The sequence below is a fragment of the Mobula hypostoma genome, chromosome 6 (genome assembly GCF_963921235.1).
Source record: "Mobula hypostoma chromosome 6, sMobHyp1.1, whole genome shotgun sequence".
NCBI lineage: Eukaryota > Metazoa > Chordata > Chondrichthyes > Myliobatiformes > Myliobatidae > Mobula > Mobula hypostoma.
Window position 1 is genome coordinate 7982505 of NC_086102.1, and position 26824 is coordinate 8009328.

The 26824-nt window shown below is 45.1% G+C and overlaps 1 protein-coding gene and 1 long non-coding RNA gene across 6 annotated transcripts in view; one reads left to right on the plus strand and one right to left on the minus strand.

Annotated features, from left to right (window-relative positions):
• Nucleotides 1-21140, minus strand: part of LOC134347803 (uncharacterized) — a 32170-nt gene extending 11030 nt beyond the window's left edge. For 2 of the 3 annotated variants that reach the window (XR_010018257.1, XR_010018255.1), the window contains exons 1-2: nt 21004-21140; nt 16927-17094 (exon numbers count right to left, since the gene is read on the minus strand). This is a non-coding gene — a long non-coding RNA (uncharacterized LOC134347803). The remainder of the gene's footprint in view (nt 1-16926; nt 17095-21003) is intronic. The other variant, XR_010018256.1, reaches the window with a different exon arrangement.
• Nucleotides 21141-21303: 163 nt separating this feature from the next.
• LOC134347802 (E3 ubiquitin/ISG15 ligase TRIM25-like) overlaps nt 21304-26824 on the plus strand; it is a 46511-nt gene continuing 40990 nt past the window's right edge. For all 3 annotated transcript variants that reach the window (XM_063050250.1, XM_063050251.1, XM_063050249.1), the window contains exon 1: nt 21304-21947. In XM_063050250.1, coding sequence (XP_062906320.1) covers nt 21375-21947 — 573 coding nt within the window. In that variant the 5' untranslated portion in view covers nt 21304-21374. The remainder of the gene's footprint in view (nt 21948-26824) is intronic.

A 26824-nucleotide genomic window follows, 5' to 3' on the forward strand; every position in this document is an offset into this window, starting at 1 on the left:
ACTACAGACTCACTTTCAAGGACAGATGATCTCACTATGATTTAGAATTATACAGAAGTACAGCACAGAAAGAGGCCCTTTGGTCCATTTAATTAATGCTGATAACATTCAAACCATCTACTCCCATCAATGTGCACTGGGCCCATAGCCCTCCATACCCCTACCATTGATGCACTATCCAAACTTCTCTTAAATGTTGAAATCGAGCTCAAGTACACCAATTGTGCTGGCAGCTCATTCCACACTCTCACAACCCTCTGAATGAAGAAATTCCCCCTCATGTTTCTCTTAAACTTTTCACCTTTCACCCTTAACCCATGCCCTTTGGTTGCAGTCCCACCCAACCTCAGTGGAAAAAGTCTGCTTGCATTTACCCAATCTATAGCCCTCATAATTCTGTATATCTCTATCAAATCTTTTCTTAATCTTCTGCATTTTAAGAAATACAGTCCTAACCTATTCAATCTTTCCTTATAACTCTGGTCCTCCAGACCCAGCAACATTCTTGTAAATTTTCTCTGTACTATTTCAATCTTGTTTAAACTGCACACACTACTCCAAATTAGGCCTCCCCAATGTCTTATACAACTTTAACATAGCATACCAATACTGTACTCAATCCTGTACCCAAAAGCCTTCTTTACGACCCTATCTGCTAGTGATGCCACTTTCAACAAATTATGGATCTGTATTCCTAGATCCCTTTGTTCTACCACATTCCTCAGTGCCCTACCATTCACTGTCTAAGACCGATCCTGACTGGCCCTGCCAAAGTGCAACACCACACTTGCCTGCATTAAATTCCAGCTGCCATTTTTCAGCCCAATTTTCCAGCTGGTCCAGATCCCACTGCAACTCTTGATAGCCTTCCTTACTGTCCACTACACCCCCACCAATCTTGGTGCCATGGTAAATTTGCTGATCCAGTTAACCACATTATCATCCAGATCGTTGATGTAGATGACAGACAACAACACTGATCCCTGCAGCACTCTATTAGACGCAAATCTCCAGTCAGAGAGGCAACCATCTAACTATTATTCTCTGGCTTTTCTCACATAGACAACGTCTAATCCAATTTACTACCTCATCTTGAATGCTGAACAACTGAACCTTTTTGACTAACCTCCCATGCGGGACTTTGTCAAATGCCTTGCTAAAGTCCATGTAGACAACATCTACTGCCTCGTCTTCATCAACTTTACTGGTAATTTCTACAAAAACCTTTTTATGATTGGTTGACATAACCTACCACGCATGAAGCCATGCTGACTATCTTTAATCAATCTTGTCCATCCAACTACTCATATATGCAGTCATAGAAACGAAGAAACATAGAAACATAGAAAACCTACAGCACAATACAGGCCCTTCGGCCCACAAAGCTGTACCGAACATGTCCTTACCTTAGAACTACCTAGGCTTACCCATACCCCTCTATTTCTCTAAGCTCCATGTATACATCCAGGAGTCTCTTAAAAGACCCTATCATTTCCACTTCCACCACCGCCTCCGGCAGCCCACTACACGCACTCACCAATCTCTGCGTAAAAAAACTTACCCCTGACATCTCCCCTGTACCTACTTCCAAGCACGTTAAAACTATGCCCTCTCATGCTACCCATTTCAGCCCTGGGAAAAAGCCTCTGACTATCTACACGATCAATGCCTTTCATATTCTTGTACACCTCTATCAGGTCATCTCTCATCCTCCGTTGCTCCAAGGAGAAAAGGCCGAGTTCATTCAACCTATTCTCATAAGGCATGCTCCCCAATCCAGGCAACGTCCTTGTAAATCTCCTCTGCACTCTTTCTATGGTTTCCACGTCCTTCCTGTAGTGAGGTGACCAGAACTGAGCGCAGTACTCCAGGTGGGGTCTGACTAGGGTCCTATATGGCTGCAACATTACCTCTCGGCTCCTAAACTCAATCCCATGATTGATGAAGGCCAATGCACCGTATGCCTTCTTAACCACAGAGTCAACCTGCGTAGCAGCTTTGAGTGTCCTATGGACTTGGACCTCAAGATCCCTCTGATCTTCCACACTGCCAAGAGTCTTGCCAGTAATGCTATATTCTGCCATCATATTTGACCTACCAAAATGAACCACCTCACACTTATCTGGGTTGAACTCCATCTGCCACTTCTCAGCCCAGTTTTGCATCCTATCAATGTCCCGCTGTAAACTCTGACACTCCTCCACACTATCCACAACACCCCCAACCTTTGTGCCATGTACAAATTTACTAACCCATCCCTCCGCTTCCTCATCCAGGACATTTATAAAAATCACAAAGAGTAGGGGTCCCAGAACAGATCCCTGAGGCACTCCACTGGTGACCGACCTCCATGCAGAATATGACCCGTCTACAACCACTCTTTGCCTTCTGTGGGCAAGCCAGTTCTGGATCCACAAAGCAATGTGCCCTTGGATCCCATGCCTCCTTACTTTCTCAATAAGCCTTGCATGGAGTAGCTTATCAAATGCCTTGCTAAAGTCCATATACACTACATCTAGGGCTCTTTTTACAAGTCTTACACTTGTTTATTCACTACCCATCTATCTATTTATTTATTTGCATTTTGATTTTTAAAATTTTTGTTTATTTACTCAATTTTTTCTTTTGCACCTTGGTTGTTTGAGAGTCTTCATGTATTTTTTCATAGTCTATTCTATTTCTTTATTTTTCTGTAAATCTCTGCAAAAAAGGAATCTCAAGAAATTATATGGTGGTATATGCATACTTTGATAATAAACTTCCTTTGAACTGAACATACAGTATATGTAATGGGCTCCATGGTAGTGTAGTAGTCAGTGCGACACAGTCACAGCTCAGGCCTCCGGGTTCAAAGGACAATACTGGTGTCTTCTGTAAAGAGTTTCTACGTCCCCCCCCCCCCCATGAACCACGTGGCTTTCCTCTGGGTGCTTTGGTTTCCTCCCGCAGTCCAAAGACATACTGATTCATGGTCGAGCACCTCCGCTCCGTTCGCCAAAGCAGACAGGATCTCCCAGTAGCCACCCACTTCAACTCTGCTTCCCACTCCCATTCAGATATGTCCATACATGGCCTCCTCTCCTGCCATATGAGGCTAAACTCAGGTTGGAGGAGCAACACCTCACGTCTAGGTAGTCTCCAGCCCCTTGGTATGAACATAGAATTCTCCAACTTCTGGTAATTCCCTCCACCTCCCTTCCCCTATCCCTATGTCACTCTGCCCCCTCCCCCAGCTGCCTACCACCGCCCTCTTGGTTCCACCTCCTTCTACTACCCATTGTGTTTTCCCCTATTCCTTCTTCACCTTTCCTGCCTGCTTCCCCTCCCCGACTCTTTATCTTTCCCCTTACTGGTTTTTCACCTGGAACCTACCAGCCTTCTCCTTCCCACCCTCCCCCCACCTTCTTTATAGGGCCTCTGCTCGTGATGAAGGGTACCGGCCTGAAACATTGACTGATCGTTTCCACGGATGCTGCCCGACCTGCTGAGTTCCTCCAGCGTGTTGTGAGTGTTGCTTTGACCCCAGCATCTGCAGATTATTTTGTGCTTACTGATTCATAGGTTACTTTGTCATTGTAAATTTTCCTGCGATTAGGCTAGGGTTAATTAAGTGGGTTGTCTGATCTACACTGTATCTCTTAATAACGAAATAAATTCTGGTCACCCCAGTACAGGAAGGGTGTGGAGGCATTGGAAAGGATGCAGGAGAGCTTTAGCAGGATGTAGCCTGAATTAGAAAATACAAGCTATTAGGAGAGGTTAGACAAACTCAAGTTGTTTTCTCTGGAGCTTTGGAGGCTGAGGGGAGCCCTGATAGAATTTTATAAAATTAGGAGAGGCAGAGAATCAGCAGATTGTCAGAATTTATTTCCCGGTGTAGAGATGTATTTAAAGTGAGAGGGGGGGAAACTGATAGATGTACAGAGCAAGGTTTTGTTTACACAGCAAGTGTAGAGTAACACAACACGCTGGAGGAACTCAGCAGGTCGGGCAGCATCCGTGGAAACGGTCAGTCAACGTTTTGGGCCGGAACCCTTCGTCAGGACTGTAGAGGGAAGGGGCAGAGGCCCTATAAAGAAGGTGGGGGGAGGGTGGGAAGGAGAAGGCTGGAAGGCTTCAGGTGAAAAACCAGTAAGGGGAAAGATAAAGGGGTGGGGGAGGGGAGGCAGGGAGGTGATAGGCAGGAAAGGTGAAGAAGGAATAGGGGAAAACACATTGGGTAGTGGAAGGAGGCGGAACCACGAGGGAGGTGGTAGGCAGCTGGGGGAGGGGGCAGAGTGACATAGGGATGGGGGAAGGGAGGGGGAGGGAATTACCGGAAGTTGGAGAATTCTACGTTCATACCAAGGGGCTGGAGACTACCTGGACGGTATATGAGGTGTTGCTCCTCCAACCTGAGTTTAGCCTCATCATGGCAGTAGAGGAGGCCATGTATGGACATATCCAAATGGGAATGGGAAGCAGAGTTGAAGTGGGTGGCTACTGGGAGATCCTGTCTGTTGTGGCAGATGGAGCGGAGGTGCTCGACGAAGCGGTCCCCCAATCTGCGTCGGGTTTCACCAATGTAGAGGAGGCCGCACCAGGAGCACCGGATGCAATAGATGACCCCAACAGACTCACAAGTGAAGTGTTGCCTCACCTGGAAGGACTGTTTGGAGCCCTGAATGGTGGCAAGAGAGGAGGTGTAGGGACAGATGTAGCGCTTACGCTTATGGGGATAAGTGCCAGGTGGGAGATCCGTGGGGAGGGACATGTGGATCAGGGAGTCGTGGAGGGACCGATCCCTGCGGAAAGCGGAGAGGGGTGGAGAGGGAAAGATGTGCTTAGTGGTGGGGTCCTGTTGAAGGTGGCGGAAGTTGCAGAGGATAATGTGCTGGATCCGGAGGCTGGTGGGTGGTAGGTGAGGACAAGGGGAACTCTGTCCCTGTTGTGGTGACGGGAGGATGGGGTGAGTGCCGAAGTGCGGGAAATGGAGGAGATGTGGGTGAGGGCATCATTGATGACGGCAGAAGGGAAACCTGCAATGTACTGCTCAGGGAAGTGGTGGAAATAGATAAGGCATTCGTAGTTGTCCGTCATGTCCGATAATGACAGACCTGTGTGAGAGAGTTTTTAAAGTGGAGAGCCATTGTACTGGGGCAGTTCCACTCTCTCGACCTCTGAAATCTGGGTCCCGTGGTACGAACAAGTGTCACAAACTGAGGTCTTCCTTGTTTGCAGTGGACGACCATGATGTCTTCTGTGCACTCTCCACGGAGCATTGCAATACTGCCTTCCTACCCATTGGATCTCACTCTAGGTCTCATCTGTCCAGTTTGCTGGAGCTACTTCACATACAAGGACAGGCAGGACCCTATCATACCTGGGTACGAGCCTGTCAGCTACACTCCCCTGGTTTCGCCCGCCTGTCGAAGCGATGTACCGGGGCATGGCCGTTGTCGCAGTCAAGCAGCTACTCGGAGCCGCAGGTGAGAGCTGAGCATCCAGTGGGGACCAGAGGTGAGTGAGTTGTCCCGAATTGGACACAACAAGCCCCTCACCAGATGTGCTATCCCTTCTGGGACACCCAATGGTGTTTAAGAGGAAGCAGTGTAATTTAAAGTTTAAAGTTTCCCTCCACACACGAGAGGAGGCACCTTAGGGGGGTGGGAGAGAACAGGCACGATGATCACTCCTGGTCTGATGCTTGATATTCTATCTGTGGTTCACGCGCTTTTTGCTTTTTTGCGCAATTTGTTCTTCTCTGCGCGGAATGGGGGTTTGAGTTTTACTCTGAACGGGTTCCACGGTGTATATGTTTCTTGCCCGTCTGTGGGAAGACAAATCTCAGAGATGTACTCTGTGAACATACTGTGATAATAAATGTCCTTTGAATCTTTGAATTTTATTTTTTATTTTATTGAGATTCAGCGCTAAAGAAGCTCTTCCTGCCCTTGAATCTGTGCCCCCTAGCAACCTCCTGAATTAATTATAGCCTAATCATGGGACAGTTTACAATACGCAATTAACCTATTAACTGATACGCCTTTGGACTGTGGGAGGAAACTGGAACATCTGGAGTAAACCCACACGTTCCTCGGGAAGAACGGACAAACTCCTTAAAGACTACATCAGAATTGAACTCCAAACTCCGACACCCTGAGCTCTAATAGTGTCATGTTAATGTTACTGTGGCACGGTAAAGGCCAATCTATATATCATGGGTAAGCAAAAGAAACTTAGATTAGTTCAACATCGTGTTCAATGCAGATGTTGTGAGGCTGGTCCTGTGCTGTTCTATCTGGGACATATGATAAGTCACATGCCCCCCCCAAAGCCTGCCCTGCCATTTAGCACGATCATAGTTAATCTGCCCAAGATCTCATCTCCTCTACTGACCCAGTTCCCAGAGCACACAAATCCCTGATCTTCAATAACATAATAAGTTCAAGTTTATTGTCATTTGACTGAACATATATACAACTAAATGAAGCAATGTTCCTCCAGAATATGGTGCACCCACAAAACATACTGTATGCCACACACAGCACATGAAATGAAATATCACTATAATAATTTAATAAAATATAATTCAAAATCCATGTAGTCTGCAGCACAGTTCAACAGTGATCAAAATAGTAAACATTAAGCAGTAAACAGCTCACTGTCATAGTTACAGGACCTTGGTGGTGTCAGGTATTCAATAGTTTCACAGCTGAGGGAAGAAGCTGTTACCCAGGCTTGCAGTCCTAGTCCTGATGTTCCTGTTACAAGGATCAACCCCTGAGTAATAATGATCAGAGGGGCACAGAGATAATCTGTAATTACAACACGCTGGAGGAACTCAGCAGGTCAGGCAGCATGCGTGGAAAAGATCGGTCGACGTTTCGGGCCGGAACCCTTCGTCAGGACTGTAGGGGGAAGGGGCAGAGGCCCTATAAAGAAGGTGGGGGGAGGGTAGGAAGGAGAAGGCTGGTAGGTTCCAGATGAAAAACCAGTAAGGGGAAAGATAAAGGGGTGGGGGAGGGGAAGCAGGGAGGGGATGGACAGGAAAGGTGAAGAAGGAATAGGGGAAAACACAATGGGTAGTGGAAGGAGGCAGAACCATGACGGAGGTGATAGGCAGCTGGGGGAGGGGGCAGAGTGAAACTGGGATGGGAGAAAGGAGGGGGAGGGAATTACCGGAAGTTGGAGAATTCTATGTTCATACCAAGGGGCTGGAGACTACCTAGACAGTATATGAGGTATTGCTCCTCCAACCTGAGTTTAGCCTCATCAAGGCAGTAGAGGAGGCCACGTATAGACGTACCCGAATGGGAATGGGAAGCAGAGTTGAAGTGGGTGGCTACTGGGAGATCCTGTCTGTTTTGGCGGACGGAGCGGAAGTGCTCAACGAAGCGGTCCCCCAATCTGCGTTGGGTTTCATCGATGTAGAGGAGGCCACACCGGGAGCACTGGATGCAATAGATGACCCCAACAGACTCACAAGTGAAGTGTTGTCTCACCTGGAAGGACTGTTTGGGACTCTGAATGGTGGCAAGAGAGGAGGTGTAGGTGTAGTACTTACGCTTACAGGGATAAGAGCTGGGTGGGAGATCCGTGGGAAGGGACGTGTGGACCAGGGAGTCGCGGAGGGACCGATTCCTGCAGAAAGTGGAGAGGGAAAGATGTGCTTAGTGGTGGGGTCCTGTTGAAGGTGGCGGAAGTTGCAGAAGATAATGTGTTGGATCCGGAGGCTGGTGGGGTGGTAGGTGAGGACAAGGGGAACTCTGTTTCTGTTGTGGTGGCAGGAGGACGGGGTGAGGGCCGAAGTGCGGGAAATGGAGGAGATGCGGGTGAGGGCATCATTGATGACAGCAGAAGGGAAACCACGATCCTTAAAGAAAGAGGACATTTGAGATGTCCCGGAACGGAAAATCTCATCTTCGGAGCAGATGTGGTGGAGACAGAGTTAAAAGGAGCCTTTGCTGGCCATGAGTTCCTCATATTTTTGTTCCGAATCTCTACCTCCATCAGGGATTTCACATCCACGATAGTGGGCTCAGAGTCATCCCTCTGTTCAAGATCACCCTCTCACTTCCCATCTGATGCAAATTTTGGCAACGTCCTTTATTCTTTTCTGAATTCTTTATGGCCATGCACTTTCTGAAGCCTTTCTGTTATTATTGTTCAAGGGGAAACTAAAGAGAGAGGTGCAGAACCTTGGTACGTTTCAGAGCAATTGGACAAGTGAACAGCAGAATCTGCAGATATATGAAAATGAACTAAAGGTAAGAATCGTTGCATGCAATTGTATACGGAGATGATGTGCTTCCGAGCTGGGAAATATCCCATAAAACATACAAGCATAATTAGGCTATTTTCCCCATTCAGTGTGTTCCATCTCCTGCCTTCTACCTGGGACCTCTCCTGGTCCCTTAATTTCACCTCCCTGAACAAGAAGTCACAATAGGGCCTCTACTTCCTAAGGAGATTGAGGCTACCCCCCACCCCCATTTTACAGGAGCACCATTGAGAGTGCCTGACAAGCTGTATCTCCAGCTGGTATGGGAGCAGCCGAACATTGGACAGGGTGTCCCTGCAAAGGGCTGTGGGAACAGCTGAGAGGATCATAGGGGTCTCCCAATCATCCATCAGAAACATTTATCAGGAGTGCTACATAAGCAGAGCTCTTAGTGTTATGAAGGTTCCCACCCATCCATCCAGCATCCTCTTTGACTTTCTACCGTCAGGCAGGAGACTCCAATGCATAACAACAAAAGTGGTCAGGATGGGAAACGGTTTCTTCCCTCAGACTATTAGGCTTCTGAACTCCCTGCCGCATCGCCTTCAAAGTGTCACTGGCTAATCTGTTCTTTACAATATTTAATTTAGACACTTTATTTGGTTATTTATGTGTGATTCATCTGTGGATTTTATCCTTACCTTCACAAGTTATCATGTCTTACGTGTGTTACGTGTACAGCTGTCCTGGTTCAGAGAAACGTCGTCTCATTTCTATATACATTATATGGTTAGATTATGTTATATACATATATGTAATTAAATGACAATAAACGTGACTTGATAACCTTTGATGCCCTCTCTAATCAAGAAACTAACAAACTTTGCTTTAAATAGTGTCAATGTCTGCTACTGAAACCACCCCGTCTGGCAACCAACAATCATTCCACCGTCAGAGTCACTTAGATCACATTTGCTCCCCATTCCGAAGTTTGGTATGAACAACAACTGAACCTCTTGACCACTTCTGGATGCCTTGATGCATTGAGTTTCTGACACATGATTGGCTGATTAGGTATTTGCATTAACAAGCAGTGAAGTAATAAAGTGGCCACACACATAAAAGTTGCTGGTGAACGCAGCAAGCCAAGCAGCATCTATAGGAAGAGGTACAGTCGACGTTTCAGGCCGAGACCCTTCGTCAGGACTAACTGAAGGAAGAGTGAGTAAGGGATTTGAAAGCTGGAGGGGGAGGGGGAGATGCAAAATGATAGGAGAAGACAGGAGGGGGAGGGATGGAGCCGAGAGCTGGACAGGTGATAGGCAGAAGGGGATACGAGAGGATCATGGGACAGGAGGTAGACGGGGGGGGGGGGTGACCCAGAGGATGGGCAAGAGGTATATTCAGAGGGACAGAGGGAGAAAAAGGAGAGTGAGAGAAAGAATGTGTGCATAAAAAAGAGTAACAGATGGGGTACGAGGGGGAGGTGGGGCCTAGCGGAAGTTAGAGAAGTCAATGTTCATGCCATCAGGTTGGAGGCTACCCAGACGGAATATAAGGTGTTGTTCCTCCAACCTGAGTGTGGCTTCATCTTTACAGTAGAGGAGGCCGTGGATAGACATGTCAGAATGGGAATGGGATGTGGAATTAAAATGTGTGGCCACTGGGAGATCCTGCTTTCTCTGGCGGACAGAGCGTAGATGTTCAGCAAAGCGGTCTCCCAGTCTGCGTCGGGTCTCACCAATATATAAAAGGCCACATCGGGAGCACCGGACGCAGTATATCACCCCAGTCGACTCACAGGTGAAGTGATGCCTCACCTGGAAGGACTGTTTGGGGCCCTGAATGGTGGTAAGGGAGGAAGTGTAAGGGCATGTGTAGCACTTGTTCCGCTTACACGGATAAGTGCCAGGAGGGAGATCAGTGGGGAGGGATGGGGGGGACGAATGGACAAGGGAGTTGTGTAGGGAGCGATCCCTGCGGAATGCAGAGAGAGGGGGGGAGGGAAAGATATGCTTAGTGGTGGGATCCCGTTGGAGGTGGCGGAAGTTACGGAGAATAATATGTTGGACCCGGAGGCTGGTGGGGTGGTAGGTGAGGACCAGGGGAACCCTATTCCTAGTGGGGTGGTGGGAGGATGGAGTGAGAGCAGATGTACGTGAAATGGGGGAGATGCGTTTAAGAGCAGAGTTGATAGTGGAGGAAGGGAAGCCCCTTTCTTTAAAAAATGAAGACATCTCCCTCGTCCTAGAATGAAAAGCCTCATCCTGAGAGCAGATGCGGCGGAGACGGAGGAATTGCGAGAAGGGGATGGCGTTTTTGCAAGAGACAGGGTGAGAAGAAGAATAGTCCAGATAGCTGAGAGAGTCAGTAGGCTTATAGTAGACATCAGTGGATAAGCTGTCTCCAGAGACAGAGACAGAAAGATCTAGAAAGGGGAAGGAGGTGTCGGAAATGGACCAGGTAAACTTGAGGGCAGGGTGAAAGTTGGAGGCAAAGTTAATAAAGTCAACGAGTTCTGCATGCGTGCAGGAAGCAGCGCCAATGCAGTCGTCGATGTAGCGAAGGAAAAGTGGGGGACAGATACCAGAATAGGCACGGAACATAGATTGTTCCACAAACCCAACAAAAAGGCAGGCATAGCTAGGACCCATACGGGTGCCCATAGCTACACCTTTAGTTTGGAGGAAATGGGAGGAGCAAAAGGAGAAATTATTAAGAGTAAGGACTAATTCTGCTAGACGGAGCAGAGTGGTGGTAGAGGGGAACTGATTAGGTCTGGAATCCAAAAAGAAGCGTAGAGCTTTGAGACCTTCCTGATGGGGGATGGAAGTATATAAGGACTGGACATCCATGGTGAAAATAAAGCGGTGGGGGCCAGGGAACTTAAAATCATCGAAAAGTTTAAGAGCGTGAGAAGTGTCACGAACATAGGTCGGAAGGGATTGAACAAGGGGTGATAAAACCGTGGCCACTTTATATCCAATGACTTGGCCGCCACAGCTGTCTGTGGCAATGAATTCCACAGATTCACCAGAATCTGACTGAAGAAATTCCTCCTCATCTGTTATTAAAGGACAAATATGTTTCTTAAACGTGTTCAGGAAAACTTACTCAATCAGTACATTGAAGTCCCAATGAGAGAGTGTGTGACACTTGGTCTGTTACTACAGAATGAGACATGGTGACAGAAGTTTGAGTAGGGGATCACTTTGCATCTAGTGACCGTATTGCCATTAGTTTCAAAGTAAATATGCAAAAAGATAGGACTCATCCGCAGATTGAGATTCAAAATTAGAGAAAGGCCAATTTTGATGTTAGCAGGAAGGATCTGGCAAGTGTGGATTGGGACCAGATGTTTTCTGACAAAGGCGTTCTTAGTAAGTGGGATGCCTTCAAAAGTGAAATTTCGAGAGTACAAAGCTTGTATGTGCCTGTCAGAATAAAAGGTAAAAATAACAGGCATAGGGAAACTTGGTTTTCAAGAGATATGTGGAGCAAAAAGAAATGGGGGAGATCTTAAATTAATTTTTTGCTTCTATATGTTACTCAGGAGATGGACACTGAGTCAATTGAAGTGAGGCAAAGCAGTATCAACTTCATGGACCCTGTACAGATTACAGAGGAAGAAGTGCTTGCTGTCTTGAGGCAAATCGGGTGAATAAATCCCTAGGGCCAGAAAAGGTGTTCCCGTGGACCCTACGGGAGGCAAGTGCAGTAATTTCAGGGGCCCTATCAGAGATATTAAATCATCGTTAGTGACAGGTGAGGTACCAGAGGGCTGGAGGATAGCCAATATTGTTTCGCTGTTTAATAAAAGTTCCAGAAACAAAGCAGGAAATTATACACAGGTGTGAGCCTGACATCAGTAGTGGGAAAGTTATTGGAAGGCATTCTAAGGGACTGTATATATGAGTATTTGGATAGACATGGACAGATTAAGGAGAGTCAACATGGCTTTGTGCATGGTAGGTCATGCACAACCAAATTTTTAGAACATTTAGTGGAAGTTACCAGGAAAGTGAATGAAAGCAAGGCAGTGAATGTTGTCTACATGGACTTTAGCAGGGCATTTGTCAAGGTCCCATGTAAGTGGTTGGTCAAGAAGCTTCAGTCACTCAGCATTCAAGATGAGATAGTAAATTGGATTAGACATTGGCTTTGTGGGAGAAGCCAGAGAGTGGTAGTAGAGGGGTAACTCTCTGACTGGAGGCTTGTGACTAGTGGACTGCCGCAGGGATCGGTGTGGGGTCCATTGTTATTTGTCAATTATATCAGCAATCTGGATGATAATGTGGTTAACTGGATCGGCAAATTTGCATATGTTACCAAGGTTGGGGGTGTAGTGGACAGTCAGGAAGGTTATTGTGGCTTGCACTGGGATTGGAACCAGCCGGAAAAGTTGGCTGAAAAATAGCATAATATGGAATTTAATACAGACAAGTGTGAAGTGTTGTACTTCAGTAGGACCAATCAGGGTAGGTCTTAGACAGTGAATGGTAGGGCACTGACAAGAATGGTAGAACAAAGTGATCTGGGAATACAGGTCCATAATTTGTGGAAAGTGGTATGACTAGTAGATAGGGTTGCAAAGAAAGCTTTTGGCACATTGGCCTTCATAAATCAAAGTATTGTATACAGGAGTTGGCATGTTATGTTGAAGTTGTATCAGACATTGGGGAGGCCTAATTTGGAGCATTGTGTGCAGATTTGGTCACCTACCTACAGGAAAGATGTAAACAAGTTTGGAGGAATACTGAAAAAAATTACAAGGATGTTGCCAGTTCTGGAGGATCTAAGTATTAAGGAAGGATTGAACAGGTTAGAACTTTATTCCTTGGAATGTAGAAGATTGAGAGATTTGATAGAGGTATCCAAAATTATAAGGGGTAGAGATAGAGTAAATGCAAGCAGGCTTTTTCCATTGAGGGTGGGACTACAACTGGAGGTCATGGGTTAAGGGTGAAAGGTGATTCACGTGGATGATTCCAGGAATGAAGGAGTTAACATATGAGGAGCATTTTGCAGCTTTGGGCCTGTTCCTACTGGGATTTAGAAGAATGTCTGGGGATCTCATTGAAACCTTCCAAATGTTGAAAGGACTAGATTGGATGGATGTGGAGAGGATGTTTCCTATGGTGGGGGTATCCAGAACTAATTGAGAGACAACCCTTCAGAACAGAGGTAAAGAGGAATTGTTTTTAGCCAGTGAGTGGTAAACCTGTGCAATGCTCTGCCACAGACTGTGTTGGAGGCCAAGTCCGTGCATATATTTAAGGCGGAAGTTGATCGTTTCCTGATCGGTCAGGACATCAAAGGATTTGGCGAGAAGGCAGCCTTGAAGAAATGGCGGAGCAGACTCGATAGGCTCCTATGTCTCATGGTCTTATGGTTAAAAGTTGAAGCAAAACATGAGGGGAAATGAGAAGTCAGGATAAAATGCTCCTCCTGTCAGGTGTGGGAATTCTAGATACCTGACAGTTTCCCTGATAACTACATTTACCAGGGTTGATTGATAAGTTCATGGCCTAAGGTAGAAGGAGTCAATTTTAGAAAACCTAGCACATTTATTTTTCAACATACTTCCCTCCTACATTTACACACTTAGTCCAGCGGTGAGCTGAACTGCACGTGCATGTAACGAGAACTGTATAACTCATCTCCTTCCACTTTAGACCACGAACTTATCAATCACCCCTGCTGTGGACCATTTCTGGAGGTCCAAGACGCTGACTTCTACAAAGAAGGGATCCGTATGCTCCACGACCGCTGGACTGAGTGTGTAAATGCAGGAGGGGACTATGTTGTAAACTAAATGTGCTGGGTTTTCTAAAATTGACTCCTTCTACCTTAGGCCATGAACTTATCAATCACCCCTCGTAAGTGAAGAGCACCCACCTCCAGCTCCAACTCCTCGACTGAGTCGAGTATTTGGAGCTTGCATTGGATGTAATCGGACTCGTTCGGGAGGGTGAAGATATCAAAGACAAGACTTTTGAAGAGGTGGTCACACCCAGGGTACAGGCTTCGGACAGTAGGTGGGTGACCACCAGGAGAGGTAAGGGAATTAAGAAGTCAATGCTGGGTTCCCCTGCGTTGTTCCCCTCAGCAACAAGTATACCTCCATGGATACTGCTGGGGGTGGCGGGGGGGGGGGGGTGACCCATCAGATCACAGCAGCAGCAGCCAGGCTGGTTCTGAGGTTCAACAGGAAAGGGTAAAGTTGGGCAGTACAGTAGATTTACAGGACTTGATAGTTGGGGGACAGAAAAAAGCTTCTGTGGCTGCAAAAGAGGCACCAGGATGGCGTGTTGCCTCCCACCTGTTAGGGTCCAGGTTATATCGGAGCATCTACAGGATATTCTCAAGGGGAAGGGGGAAACAATCAGAGGTTGTGGTGCATTTTGGCACCAATGACATAGGCAGAAAGGGGGAAGGGGTATATAGGTATATAGTGTTAGGAAAGAGGCAGAAGAGAAGGACCTCCAAGGGAAAATTCTGGATTTCCCTATGCCACGGGCCAGTGGAGGTAGGAATGGGATGATCGCACAGATGAATGAGTGGCTGAGGAGATGGTGCATGGGACAGGGTTTCAAGTTCTTGCATTACTGGAACACTTTCTGGGGAAGAGGGACAGGTTGAGGCTAAACTGGAGTGGAACCAACATCCTGGCCGATAGGTTTGCTCGTGCGACTTGACAGAGTTTAAACTGGCTTTGCAGGGGGCTGGGAACTGGAGCCCCTGGTCAGTAAGAGAAGGATCAGACCAAAAGGTAGACATCAGGGAGAGTATTGAAAGGCAAAATCAAAATAACAGGTATGATGGGTCGGATACATTGAAGTGTATATATTTTAATGATAAGTGTATTATGGGTAAGGTTGATGAACTTAGTGCATGGATCAATACATGAAACTACGATGTTGTAGCCATTACTGAAATTTGGTTGAGGGAGGAGCAGGAACGTGTGATTAATATACCAGGTTTTTCAAAGTTTTAGAGAAGACAAAGGAGGTAAAAAAGGTGGGGGGGGGGGTTGCACTACTAATCAGGGGCAATATCACAGCTGCTTTTAGAGTAGAGATAATGGAGGGGTCAGACACTGAGTCCAATTGGATAGAACTCAGGAACAGGAAGGGTGCAATCACACTGAAGGGATTGAACTACAGAACCCCCAGTAGCCACTGGGACATAGAGGAACAGATACATGATCAGATTAAGGAAATGCGTAAAAATAATAGAATTATTGTGATAGGGGATTTCAACTCCCCGAATATAAACTGGGACATTTTTAGTGCAAGGGGGTTAGATGGGGCAGAATTTATTAAGTGTATCTTAAAAAGGATCTAATGTTTTCCCTTCTGGGAGAGTTTTAATGGTTCTTAAATCAATATGTGGGTGGTCCAACAAGAAGAGGGACCCGACTGGACCTGGTGTTGGGTAATGAGCCTGGTTAGGGGACTGACCTTTCAGTGGGTGAGCAGATAGGGAACAGTGACCACACTCTTTAACTTTCAGGAAAGCTTTAGGAGTAGGGCAAATTACAAGGACATTTAGCAGGAACTAAGAAGAGTTCATTGGGAACACCCTTTCTCCAACAAGTCCAGATCAAATGTTTAAAGATCAATTGCAGAGTGCAGGCAAGGTATATTCTTTTTAGAAGGAAGGACAGGGATGGAAAGAGAAGAGAACCTTGGATGTCCAGAGAGGTGATGAATTTAATCAGGAAGAAAAAGGAAAAGTATGTAAAGCTTCTGAAGTTATGATCAAACGAAACACATAAGAAGTTTAAAGAAACCAGAAAATAACTAAAGAAGGGAATTAAGAAAGCCAGGAGGGGCCATGAAAAGTCCTTCACAAGAAGGATTAAGGTGAATCCCAAGGCATTCTATACATGTATTAAGAGCAAGAGGATAACTAGAGAGAGGGTGGGACCACGTAAGGATAACGGGCAGAACATTTGCTTGGATGTGGAGAATGTGAGTGAGGTACTTAATGAGTTCTCTGCGTCAGTATTGACCAAGGAAAAGGATATAGACATCATGCTGAGTGCTGAGTGTATAAATACGTTAGAGGTCAAAGAGGAGGAAGTGTTGGGCCCCCTAATGAGTATTAAGGTGGATAAGTCCCCAGGGACTGATGAGAGTTACCCCAGGCAAATTATTGAAGGAGGCAAGGGATAAAATTGCTGGGCCCTTGACCATTATCTTTGTGAACTCTTTCAGCACCAGAAAGGTCCCGGAGAACTGGTGAGTGGCTAACATTGTAAGAAGGGAGCAAGGGAAAATCCTGGGAACTACAGACCAGCGAGTCTCATGTCAGTTGTAGGGAAATAGTAGGAGAAAGTTTTTAGTGACAGAATATCTTAGCATTTGGAAACCCCTGATCTAATTAGGGAGAGTCAGCATGGCTTTGTGTGTGGCAGGTTGTATCTTACCAATTTAAGATTACGCTTTCTGACAAGGTGACAGGAGAGATTGATGAGAGTAGGGCAGTAGATGTTTTTTTTAAAAATTCAGAGTCAAGAATGCCTGGAATGCATTGCCTAACACCGTATGGTGAAAACTGTTGATAAAATAATACAAAACATATTCAGTGTGTTTCATTCTCGACACCATATTTGCATTGTAAATACTTGTAAATAAAATCTCATCAACCGTCATTTCTTTTGACAGAATCAGCGTTAATATATTTACTTCAACATGTCTACTGTCATATGAACTTACGGCATTGCCTCTGTAATGTTTCTTTGTGGATAGAAATGGAGTCTTTCACAATCATGCTGCATGCGTGAGCCTCGCTGCCGTTGTTTTCTACGAACGAGAAGTCACCCACGAGATGCAGAAATTATAAAAGGACGGTGGTATGGCTGTGCCAAATCTTGGATTGTCCTACTGGGCAATTAATATTCGATATATTACCTGTTGGATTCATTATTCAAACATATATGACTGTCCTTTATGGGTGGATTTGGAGAAAAACTTGGTGAAGGGGTATTCCTTGGCCTCTTTACCGGGAGCTCCTCTTCCTTTTCTGCTCTCTAAGACTGGCAGACAAGACCTTAATCCTATTATTAAACATACATTAAGAATTTGGTTTCAGTTTCACAGATTTTTTGAATTAAGTAATTTTGTCCTCTCTAGTAAAATATATCGTAACTATTTTTTAAACTATCAATTTTAGATCAGGCTTTTTAAATTTGGAAAACCAAAGGAAAAATAACTTTTTTCAGATTTGTTTATAGGGGTTGTGTAATGTCTTTTACTCAGCTAGTGAATAAATTTGATTTATCCAATGTACACTTTTTTAGATATTTACAAATTAGGAATTTTTTTAACATACTTTGCTTCCAAATTATCCCTATGCTTATCCATCTAATATAATAGATACCCTCTTCCAGGTTAAACCACTCCAAAAAGGATTAATAGTTACAACTTATAAATGGTTATTGAATTTACGAATGATATCCAACAATAAAATTAAAGCTGCCTGGGAATTGGAATTTCAAGAGTTACTTTCAGATAATCAACGGAGTAAAATTTTTCATCTGGTAAATAATCTTCTATTTGTGCCTGTCATTCTTTGATACAGTTCAGGGTAGTGCATCGGGCACATATGTCAAACAATAAAGTAGCCCGTATTTTTCCCAATATTAATCCTATTTGTGATAGATGTAATACTCAGGTGGCCATTTTAACTCATATTTTGGACTTGCATAAAGCTGGAGAATTTTTGGAAGGATGTTTTTAAAACCTTATCGAAAGTGCTGGATCTAGATTTACAATCAAACTCATTTACAGCTATTTTTGGAATTATTGATATACTCCTGCTTCCGCTCAGCGGATGATAGCCTTTTCAACCTTATTGGCTAGGAAAGCCATTTTACTTAAATGGAAGGACCCTAACCCTCCTACCGCCTTTTATTGGTTTTCCTCTATCATATCCTGTTTAAGTCTAGAGAAAATAAGAATTCGGACATTGGATACATCCTTTAAATTTGAAGAAATCTGGCAACCTTTTATTCAATATTTTCATATGATCTGATTTTTGTACTTATTCTCTTCCAGCTATTTTTTCAGAACCTTGGATTTAATCAGAGTGTCTCTCTTCTCCTGGTTTTTCTCTCAGGATGGACTGCCCAGTCCTTTTTTCTCCTGTTTAGAATAGTGGGTTTTTTTTCTTCTTTTCTTTTATATAAAAATTTCTAATAGTCCTTCCTTTCTTCATAAATTGATAAGAGGAGAATGAATTACATTCTTTTTTTTCTATATTATACATTCTATATCAAATTTATACTTGAAAAAAGAAAGAAATGGAGTCTTTCACAATCATGCTGCATGCCTGAGCCTTGCTTCCTTTGTTTTCTATGAACCGGAAGTTACCCACAAGACGCGGCGAGGCCGGAAGTGACGTCATCACATACTGCATTCTACCATAGACAATAAATTTTACCTTTTTGTTAAATTGTAACGTAGATTAAAGCTAATGCTACATTACTGGGTTAACATCATGGGGCATAACTACTCACATCCAGCTAAAGCTATGCTAAAAGACTGCTGGAAACATAATAAGTCAAGTTATAATAGCTTTGGATGGATTGGGGATGCAGCAGCACAAAAATATGGTCTACACGAAATGGAGTATAGCTCTACAGTTCCAATATCTGATGTTCCTCCATGGCTCTTTACAATAAATAAAGTGGATAAAGTACATAAACCTGCAACAACTTTTGGGAAAGAAGTCTAACTGTGAAATCAGACTGATAGTACAAGAATATATAGACCTGCATTTTAGAAACAAACTTGTAGTATTTACGGATGGATCAAAAGACCCTAGCTCTGGCCACACAGGTATTGCAGTCTACATTCCTCATTTCAAAACTAGCGTTAGGAAAAGGACATCAGACCATTTATCAGTGTATACAACAGAGTTAAAGGCAACATTGAGTGCATTAGCAACACACATCAAAGTTGCTGGTGAACTCAGCAGGCCAGGCAGCATCAGTGCATTATCTTGGATAGAAGAAAATAATGTTAAAAAGGCTGTAATCTGTTCAGACAGTTTGTCTGCATTAATCTCTAACAAATCAAGAAAATCAGAAAGTAGACAGGGTATTTTATTGGAGATTCTATGTAAGATATATACTGACCAAAAATGGGGTAGAAGTAAGCTTTCTTTGGGTTCCTGCTCATTGTGGTGTGGAGGGTAATGAAAAAGTGGACATTATAGCTAAACAATCACTCAAATCGTCTATAATAGAGGTCCAGATTCCTCTAAGCAAAGTGGAAATCAAAAGCATTATTAAAACACGTATTGAGGAGACATGGCAGAAACACTGGGATGAGATTGAAACAGGGAGACAACTGTACAAAATACAGAGGCAAGTCAGATACAAAAGAACATCAGGTGGACATAGAAAGATAGAAGTGATCATCAGTCGTTTAAGAATTGGACACACAAGTCTTAATTACACATTACATAAAATAGGGAAACATCCAACTGGGTTGTGTGAATACTGTAATCAACCAGAAACCATTGAACATGTATTGATTAAATGTAAGAAGTATCAAAAAGAAAGAGTGAAGATGATGGGAGCGCTTAAGATAAGCAAAAATCTGCTGTGGGTATAGAAGACATTTTAAGTGGGATTTCAAGAGAAATACAGAACAATATCATGAAGTATCTGAAAGTCTCTGGTTTATTATATAGAATTTAGGCAATGCAATTCTTTTCATTCCTACTGTTTATCAAATGATCCACACTCCAGTCTAGTAGGTGGCGGTAATTCACCTTAAAGCTGGTTCTCCAACTGCCATAAAACAACACAAGAAGAAGAACTGAAACGTAGTTATCAACCTTTGACTTTAACTAGAAAATAGTTACAAACAAATTATTTAAAGTGGAAATTTAATAAAATTAAATAAATGCCTTAAGGCAGTGGTCCCCAACCACCGGGCCGCAGAGCATGTGCTACCGGCCGCGAGGAAATGATATGATTTGGCGATATGAGTCAGCTGCACCTTTCCTCATTCCCTGTCACCCCCATTGTTGAACTTGAACACACGCGAGGTCATTGAAGGAGATCAACTCCTCGAGCTTGCAAATGACGGCGGGCTGAAAAGTATGTTTGACATAACATCTCTGCCGGCATTCTGGATCAAAGTCAGGGATAAATATCCCGAGATAGCCAGGAAAGCACTGAAAACGTTGCTTCCATTTCCAACATATCTCTGCAATGAATGCAACGAAAACTAAATTGCGGAGCAGACAGAAGGAACCCCCTTCGAGTATCGCTGTCTCCCATCACCCCTCGATAGGACCGTCTTGTTGCAGGGAAACAAGCCCAGGGCTCCCACTGGTTCAGCGATATTGGTGTGTTGCAATGATTTTATATGTTCATACGGGGAAAATATGTGCTGTGTGTTTAATATCCAAACGTTAGTTAAAATGTTATGATGCTATTGACTTCTAAGTGACTTATATAACCATATAACAATTACAGCACAGAAACAGGCCCTTCTAGTCCGTGCCGAACTCTCACTCTCACCTAGTCCCACCGAGCTGCACTCAGCCCATAACCCTCCATTCCTTTCCTGTCCATATACCTGTCGAATTTTTCTTTAAGTGATAATATGGAACCTGCCTCTACCACTTCTACTGGAAGTTCGTTCAACACTTTCTTCAAGTTGTCCTCCGCTGACTTATCACTATATTCATGAGAGGAAAATATGCGCTGTGTGCTTAATATTAAATTCTTTAGATAAACCCTTTCAGAAACGAAATTGAGTGTATTAGCCACTTACCACCGATATTCCGGTCGTGATCAACATCCCCCCCGCCCCGAACAGAATCGCCAAAAACGATTTGTAGAAAAATTCACATATGTGCGCTCGTGCCCGCGCAAGGCTTCATGGTCATTGTAGTTTTTGTGGTAAACAACGTATTTGACTGCAACTCTTGTCCGTTGGCAACCCTACACCACCACCCCCCCCTCCCCTCCCCTCCCCCGGGTCGGCCGGTCCGCAAGAATATTGTCAATAATAAACCGGTCCGCGTTGAAAAAAGGTTGGGGGCCTGCTTAAGGGCAACACAAATACCGAAACTGAAAGGAATCGCTTCCGGCGAACGCCCATTCTTCCTGGTTCTTCACTGCTTCTCTCTCCTTGGAGGCAGAATGGAGACAGGAGTGTTGGCAGAAGAGCTGACCTGTAGTGTGTGTCTGGGGTTGTTCCAGAACCCCGTGGCATTGCCCTGCCAGCACAGTTTCTGTGCAAAATGTATCAACGATGTCTGGGACCATTCAGAGACTCCGTTTAGAGTCAGCTGCCCTCAATGCCGACAGACCTTCAGCCCCAGACCCAGCCTGGTGAAGAACCACACGCTGCAGAACATCGTGGAGAAATACAACACGCAACCGCCCGTCGCTGCCGCTTCTGCCCCGACGGCCCCCGTGATGTGTGAGTACTGTATTGACAAACCAACACCAGCCGTGAAGACCTGCCTCAAATGTGAAACCTCCTTCTGTTCCCTCCACCTGCAACCGCACTTGACGAAGCAGATTTACAAAAATCACAACCTTATCAAGCCCACGGCCGACCTCACAAGGAGGCAGTGCCCAAGTCATGGGAATATCCTGGAGTTCTACTGTGAGCAAGACGAGGTGTGTGTTTGCGTGTCCTGCACCATCGTCGGGGATCACAGGTCCCACAGTCTGATCAGTCTGGAGCAGGCAAAGGACAAACTGAGGGTGAGTCAAGTTTCTGAGAAACGGGAAACAACAATAATTACTTGAGCATAAACACACGAGATTCTGCAGATGCTGGAAATCCAGTGTAACACATACAAAATGCTGAAGAAACTCAGCAGATCAGGCAACATCTATGGAATTGACTACCCTGTCGACGTTTTGGGCCGACACCCTCCTTCAGGACTGGAAAGAGAGGGAGGGAGGGAGGAGGTGAAAGAGGACAGTTAGAAGTTGATTGGTGAAACCAGGTGGGTGGGATGAAGTGAGAAGCTGTAGAGATGTAGAAAAAGGAATCTGATATGATAGGTGAGTGGACCATGAGAGAAGGAAAGGGGAGAAGCTTCGAGAGGAAGTAATGAGCAGGTGAGAAGAGAAAAGGTATTAGGGAAGTGGGAGTGGAGAATGGAAAAGAGTGAAGACGAAGCAAGAGAAATTACTGGAAGTTGGAAAAATTGATGTTACCAGAGGTTAGAGAAAAAAATGTTGTTCTTCTTAATCCCAAGGAACCTTTAAAGATTTTGGAAAATCTTGGTTGACTGACGTGCTGAGACACAGTTGGATCTAGGAAGAAGGCTCCCTCCTTAGGGTTAGAACTGCTGACACAAGACAACAAATCATAAAAAACACAAGATGTCATAGAAAAATTAATGGGAAAATGGAGGGCAATGTAGGAGGGAAGTGTTTGATTGTTTTTAGAGTTGCTTAGAAGGTCGGCACAACATCGTGGGCCAAAGGGCCTGTGCTTCGCTGGAGTATTCTATGTTTTATAACATCATGGAAAATCTTTTCTACATTCTCTATTTTGCTATCACATCTTTCCTGCAATTATTATTTATATATTTTTCTTTATTGAGATATAGTGCAGAACAGACCCTTCAGGCCCTTTAAGCCACACCGCCCAGCAATCCCCTGTGATCAATTAACCTACCAACCGGTAAGTGGACTGTGGGTGGAAACCAGAGCACCCAGAGGAAACCCACACGGTCATGGGAAGAATGTGCAAACTCCTTGCAGACAGCAGCGGGAATTGAACCCGGGTCACTGGTACAGTAAAGTGTATCACTAATCGCTACTCTACCGTGCCAACCCAATGCGGTGACCACAACTGTAAGGTGATTGCAGGAAAGTATAGGGCGGATGTCAGGTAGGTTTTTCACGCAGAGAGGTGGGTGCCCGGAATGTGTGGTGGGGGTGGTGGTAGAGGCAGATAGATTAAGGGCATTTAAGAAACTCTGTGATAGGCTAATGGATGATAGAGAAATGGAGGGCTATGTGAGAGGGAAGGGTTTGATTGATCTTGGAGTAGGTTATAAGGTTGCCATAATATCGTGGGTGGGAAGTGCCTGTTACCGTGCTGTACCTCCAAAATAAAATAAAAGTACAGTAGGTCCTGCACAAGCAGGTTCTGTAACCACCAGGCTCCTGAACCAGTGTGGATAACTTCACTCACCTCAACTCTGAACTGATTCCACAACCTACAGACTCACTTTCAAGGTGTTCTCACTGTTATTTATTTACTGTTTTAATTTTTTTTATTTTCTTTACTTGCACAATTTCTTCTTTTGCACATTGGTTGTTTGTTAGTCTTTGTGTATTTTTTTTCATAATTTCTATTGTGTTTCTTTATTTTTCTTAAATGCCTGCAAGAAAATGAATCTCAAGATACTATATGTACTTTGAGCTAAATATCTGTATAACGGGGAACAATGGTGGCACCGCGGTTTATGCAGTGCTGGTACATCTTGGGGCCTCGGACTTTAGAGTGTCTTCTATAAGAAGTTTCTACGTTCCTTCCTGTGAACCTTGTGGGTTTACTCTGGATGCTGTGGTTTCCTCCCACAGTCCAAAGACGTACTGGTTAGTAGGTTAATTGGTCATTGTAAATTGTCCTGTGATTAGGCCAGGGTTAAATAGGTGGGTTGCTGAGCAGTGTGGCTCATTGGGCTGGAAGGACCTGTGCTGCTCTGTATCCTGAGATAACTTAATAAATTCTGGTCACCCCATTACAGAAAGAATGTGGAAGCATTGGGAAGGGTGCAGGAGAGGTTTACCAGGATGCAGCCTGAATTAGAAGATGTGAGCTACAAGAAGTGGTTGGACAAACAGGTTGTTTTCTCTCGAGTGTTTGGGGGAGAAAATTAGGAGAGGCAGAGACAGGGCAGATAGTCAGATTTATTTGCCCGGTGTAGTGTCAGTCACATGCATTTAAAGTGAAAGGGGGAGGACTTATCAGAGATGAGCAGAGCAAGGTTTTTTTTTACACAGCGAGTGGTAGAGTTCTGCAACGAGCTGCCCAGGGAAGTGGTGGGAGCAGATAAGATAGATATGGTTGTCCATCATGTCGGACGATGACAGGAAACCTGTGTGGGAGAGTTTTTAAAGTGGTAAAACCATTGCACTGGGGCAGTTCCACTCTCTCGGCCTTAGAAGTCTGGGTCCAGTGGTACGAACAAACATCACAAAGTGGGGATTTCCTTAATTGGGATGGATGACCATGATGTCTTCTTCGCCTTGTCATGCCCTTCACTCTCCGTGGAGCATTGGATCTCTGCCTGCCTGACCATTGGATCTCACTGTAGATCTCGTCCGTTCAATCCGCCGGTGCTGACTTCACATGCTAGGACAGGCATGCTCTATCTCACCTGGTTTAGCCCACCTGTCGAAACAGTGTACCGGGGTGTGGCCACTGCCACATGCAAATCGGAGCCGTAAGTGAGAGCTCTGTCCGCTGGGGACCAAAGGTGAGTGAGCTGCCCCAGAACAGACATGACAAGCCCCATCACCAGAGGTGCTACCCCTTCCTAGACACCACACGCACCCCGTGTTTTTTTTAAGAGATAATACTGCAGGCAGCCAGTTTGGTGGTGTTCAAAAAGCTTTTAGATAGACACATGAATATTTATTTGCTTTTATTTTAGGGCACTGTAACAGACCCTCCTGGTCCAACAAGTCCACGGCACCCAGTTACACCTGCATGGAATTAACAGATACAGACCATGGGCCGGGAAAAGAAACATAGTTTAATTCAGCATCATGCTTGATGCAGATATTGTGAGCTTGTTTCTGTGCTGTATTGTTCTACATTGAACATAAAGAACAGGGAATAGGCCACTCTGTGGACCATGGGCAGGCAAAAAAAAACTTAGTTTAAAGTTTCAAACACGAGGAATTCTGCAGATGCTGGAAATTCAACCAACACACATCAAAGTTGCTGGTGAACGCAGCAGGCCAGGCAGCATCTCCAGGAAGAGGTACAGTCGACGTTTCGGGCCGAGACCCTTCGTCAGGACTAACTGAAAGAAGAGCTAGTAAGAGATTTGAAAGTGGGAGGGTGAGAGGGAGATCCAAAATGATAGGAGAAGACAGGAGGGGGAGGGATGGAGCCAAGAGCTGGACCGGTGATTGGCAAAAGGGATATGAGAGGATCATGGGACAGGAAGCTCAGGGAGAAGGAAAAGGGGGAGGGGGGAAAGCCCAGAGGATGGGTAAGGGGTATAGTGAGAGGGACAGAGAGAGAAAAAGGAGAGAGAGAGAAAGAATTGTGTATAAAAATAAATAACAGATGGTGTACGAGGGGGAGGTGGGGCCTTAGCGGAAGTTAGTGAAGTCAATGTTCATACCATCAGGTTGGAGACTACCCAGACGGAATATAAGATGTTGTTCCTCCAACCTGAGTGTGGCTTCATCTTTACAGTAGAGGAGGCCGTGGATAGACATGTCAGAATGGGAATGGGATGTGGAATTAAAATGTGTGGCCACTGGGAGATCCTGCTTTCTCTGGTGGACAGCGTAGGTGTTCAGCAAAGCGGTCTCCCAGTCTGCGTCGGGTCTCGCCAATATATAGAAGTCCACATCAGGAGCATCGGACGCAGTATATCACCCCAGCCGACTCACAGGTGAAGTGTCGCCTCACATGGAAGGACTGTCTGGGGCCCTGAATGGTGGTAAGGGAGGAAGTGTAAGGGCATATGTAGCACTTGTTCCGCTTACAAGGATAAGTGCCAGGAGGGAGATCAGTGGGGAGGGATGGCTTTTCATTCCAGGACGAGGGAGATGCCCTCCTCTTTTAAAGAAAGGGGCTTTCCTTCCTCCACCATCAACTCTGCTTTCAAACACATCTCCCCCCTTTCACACACATCTGCTCTCACTCCATCCTCCCGCCACCCCACTAGGAATAGGGTTCCCCTGGTCCTCACCTACCACCCCACCAACCTCTGGGTCCAACATATTATTCTCCGTAACTTCCACCACCTCCAACGGGATCCCACCACTAAGCACATCTTTCCCTCCCACCTCCCTCTGCTTTCCGCAGGGATCACTCCCTACGCGACTCCCTTGTCCATGCGTCCCCCCCATCCCTCCCCACTGATCTCCCTCCTGGCATTTATCTATCTAACTATATTTATTGACGTACAGTGTAGTATAGGCCTTTAGAGACACGCTGTCCTGTAATCCCCAATTTAATCTCAGCCTAATCACGAGACAATTTGCAAAGACCAACCTGTACGTCTTTGGACTGTGGGAGCCCTTCTCTTTGTGATTTTTATAAATGACCTGGATGAAGAAGTGGAGGGATGGGTTAGTAAGTTTGCTGATGACACAAAGGTTGGGGGTAACACACATAAGAGTTGCTGGTGAACGCAGCAGGCCAGGCAGCATCTCTAGGAAGAGGTGCAGTCGACGTTTCAGGCCGAGACCCTTAGGTTGGGGGTGTTGTGGATAGTGTGGGGGGCTGTCAGAGGTTATAGGAGATTGGTAGGATGCAAAACTGGGCTGAGAAGTGGCAGATGGAGTTCAACCCTGGTAAGTATGAGGTGGTTCATTTTGGTAGGTCAAATTTGATGGCAGAATATAGTTTTAATGGTAAGACTTTTTGC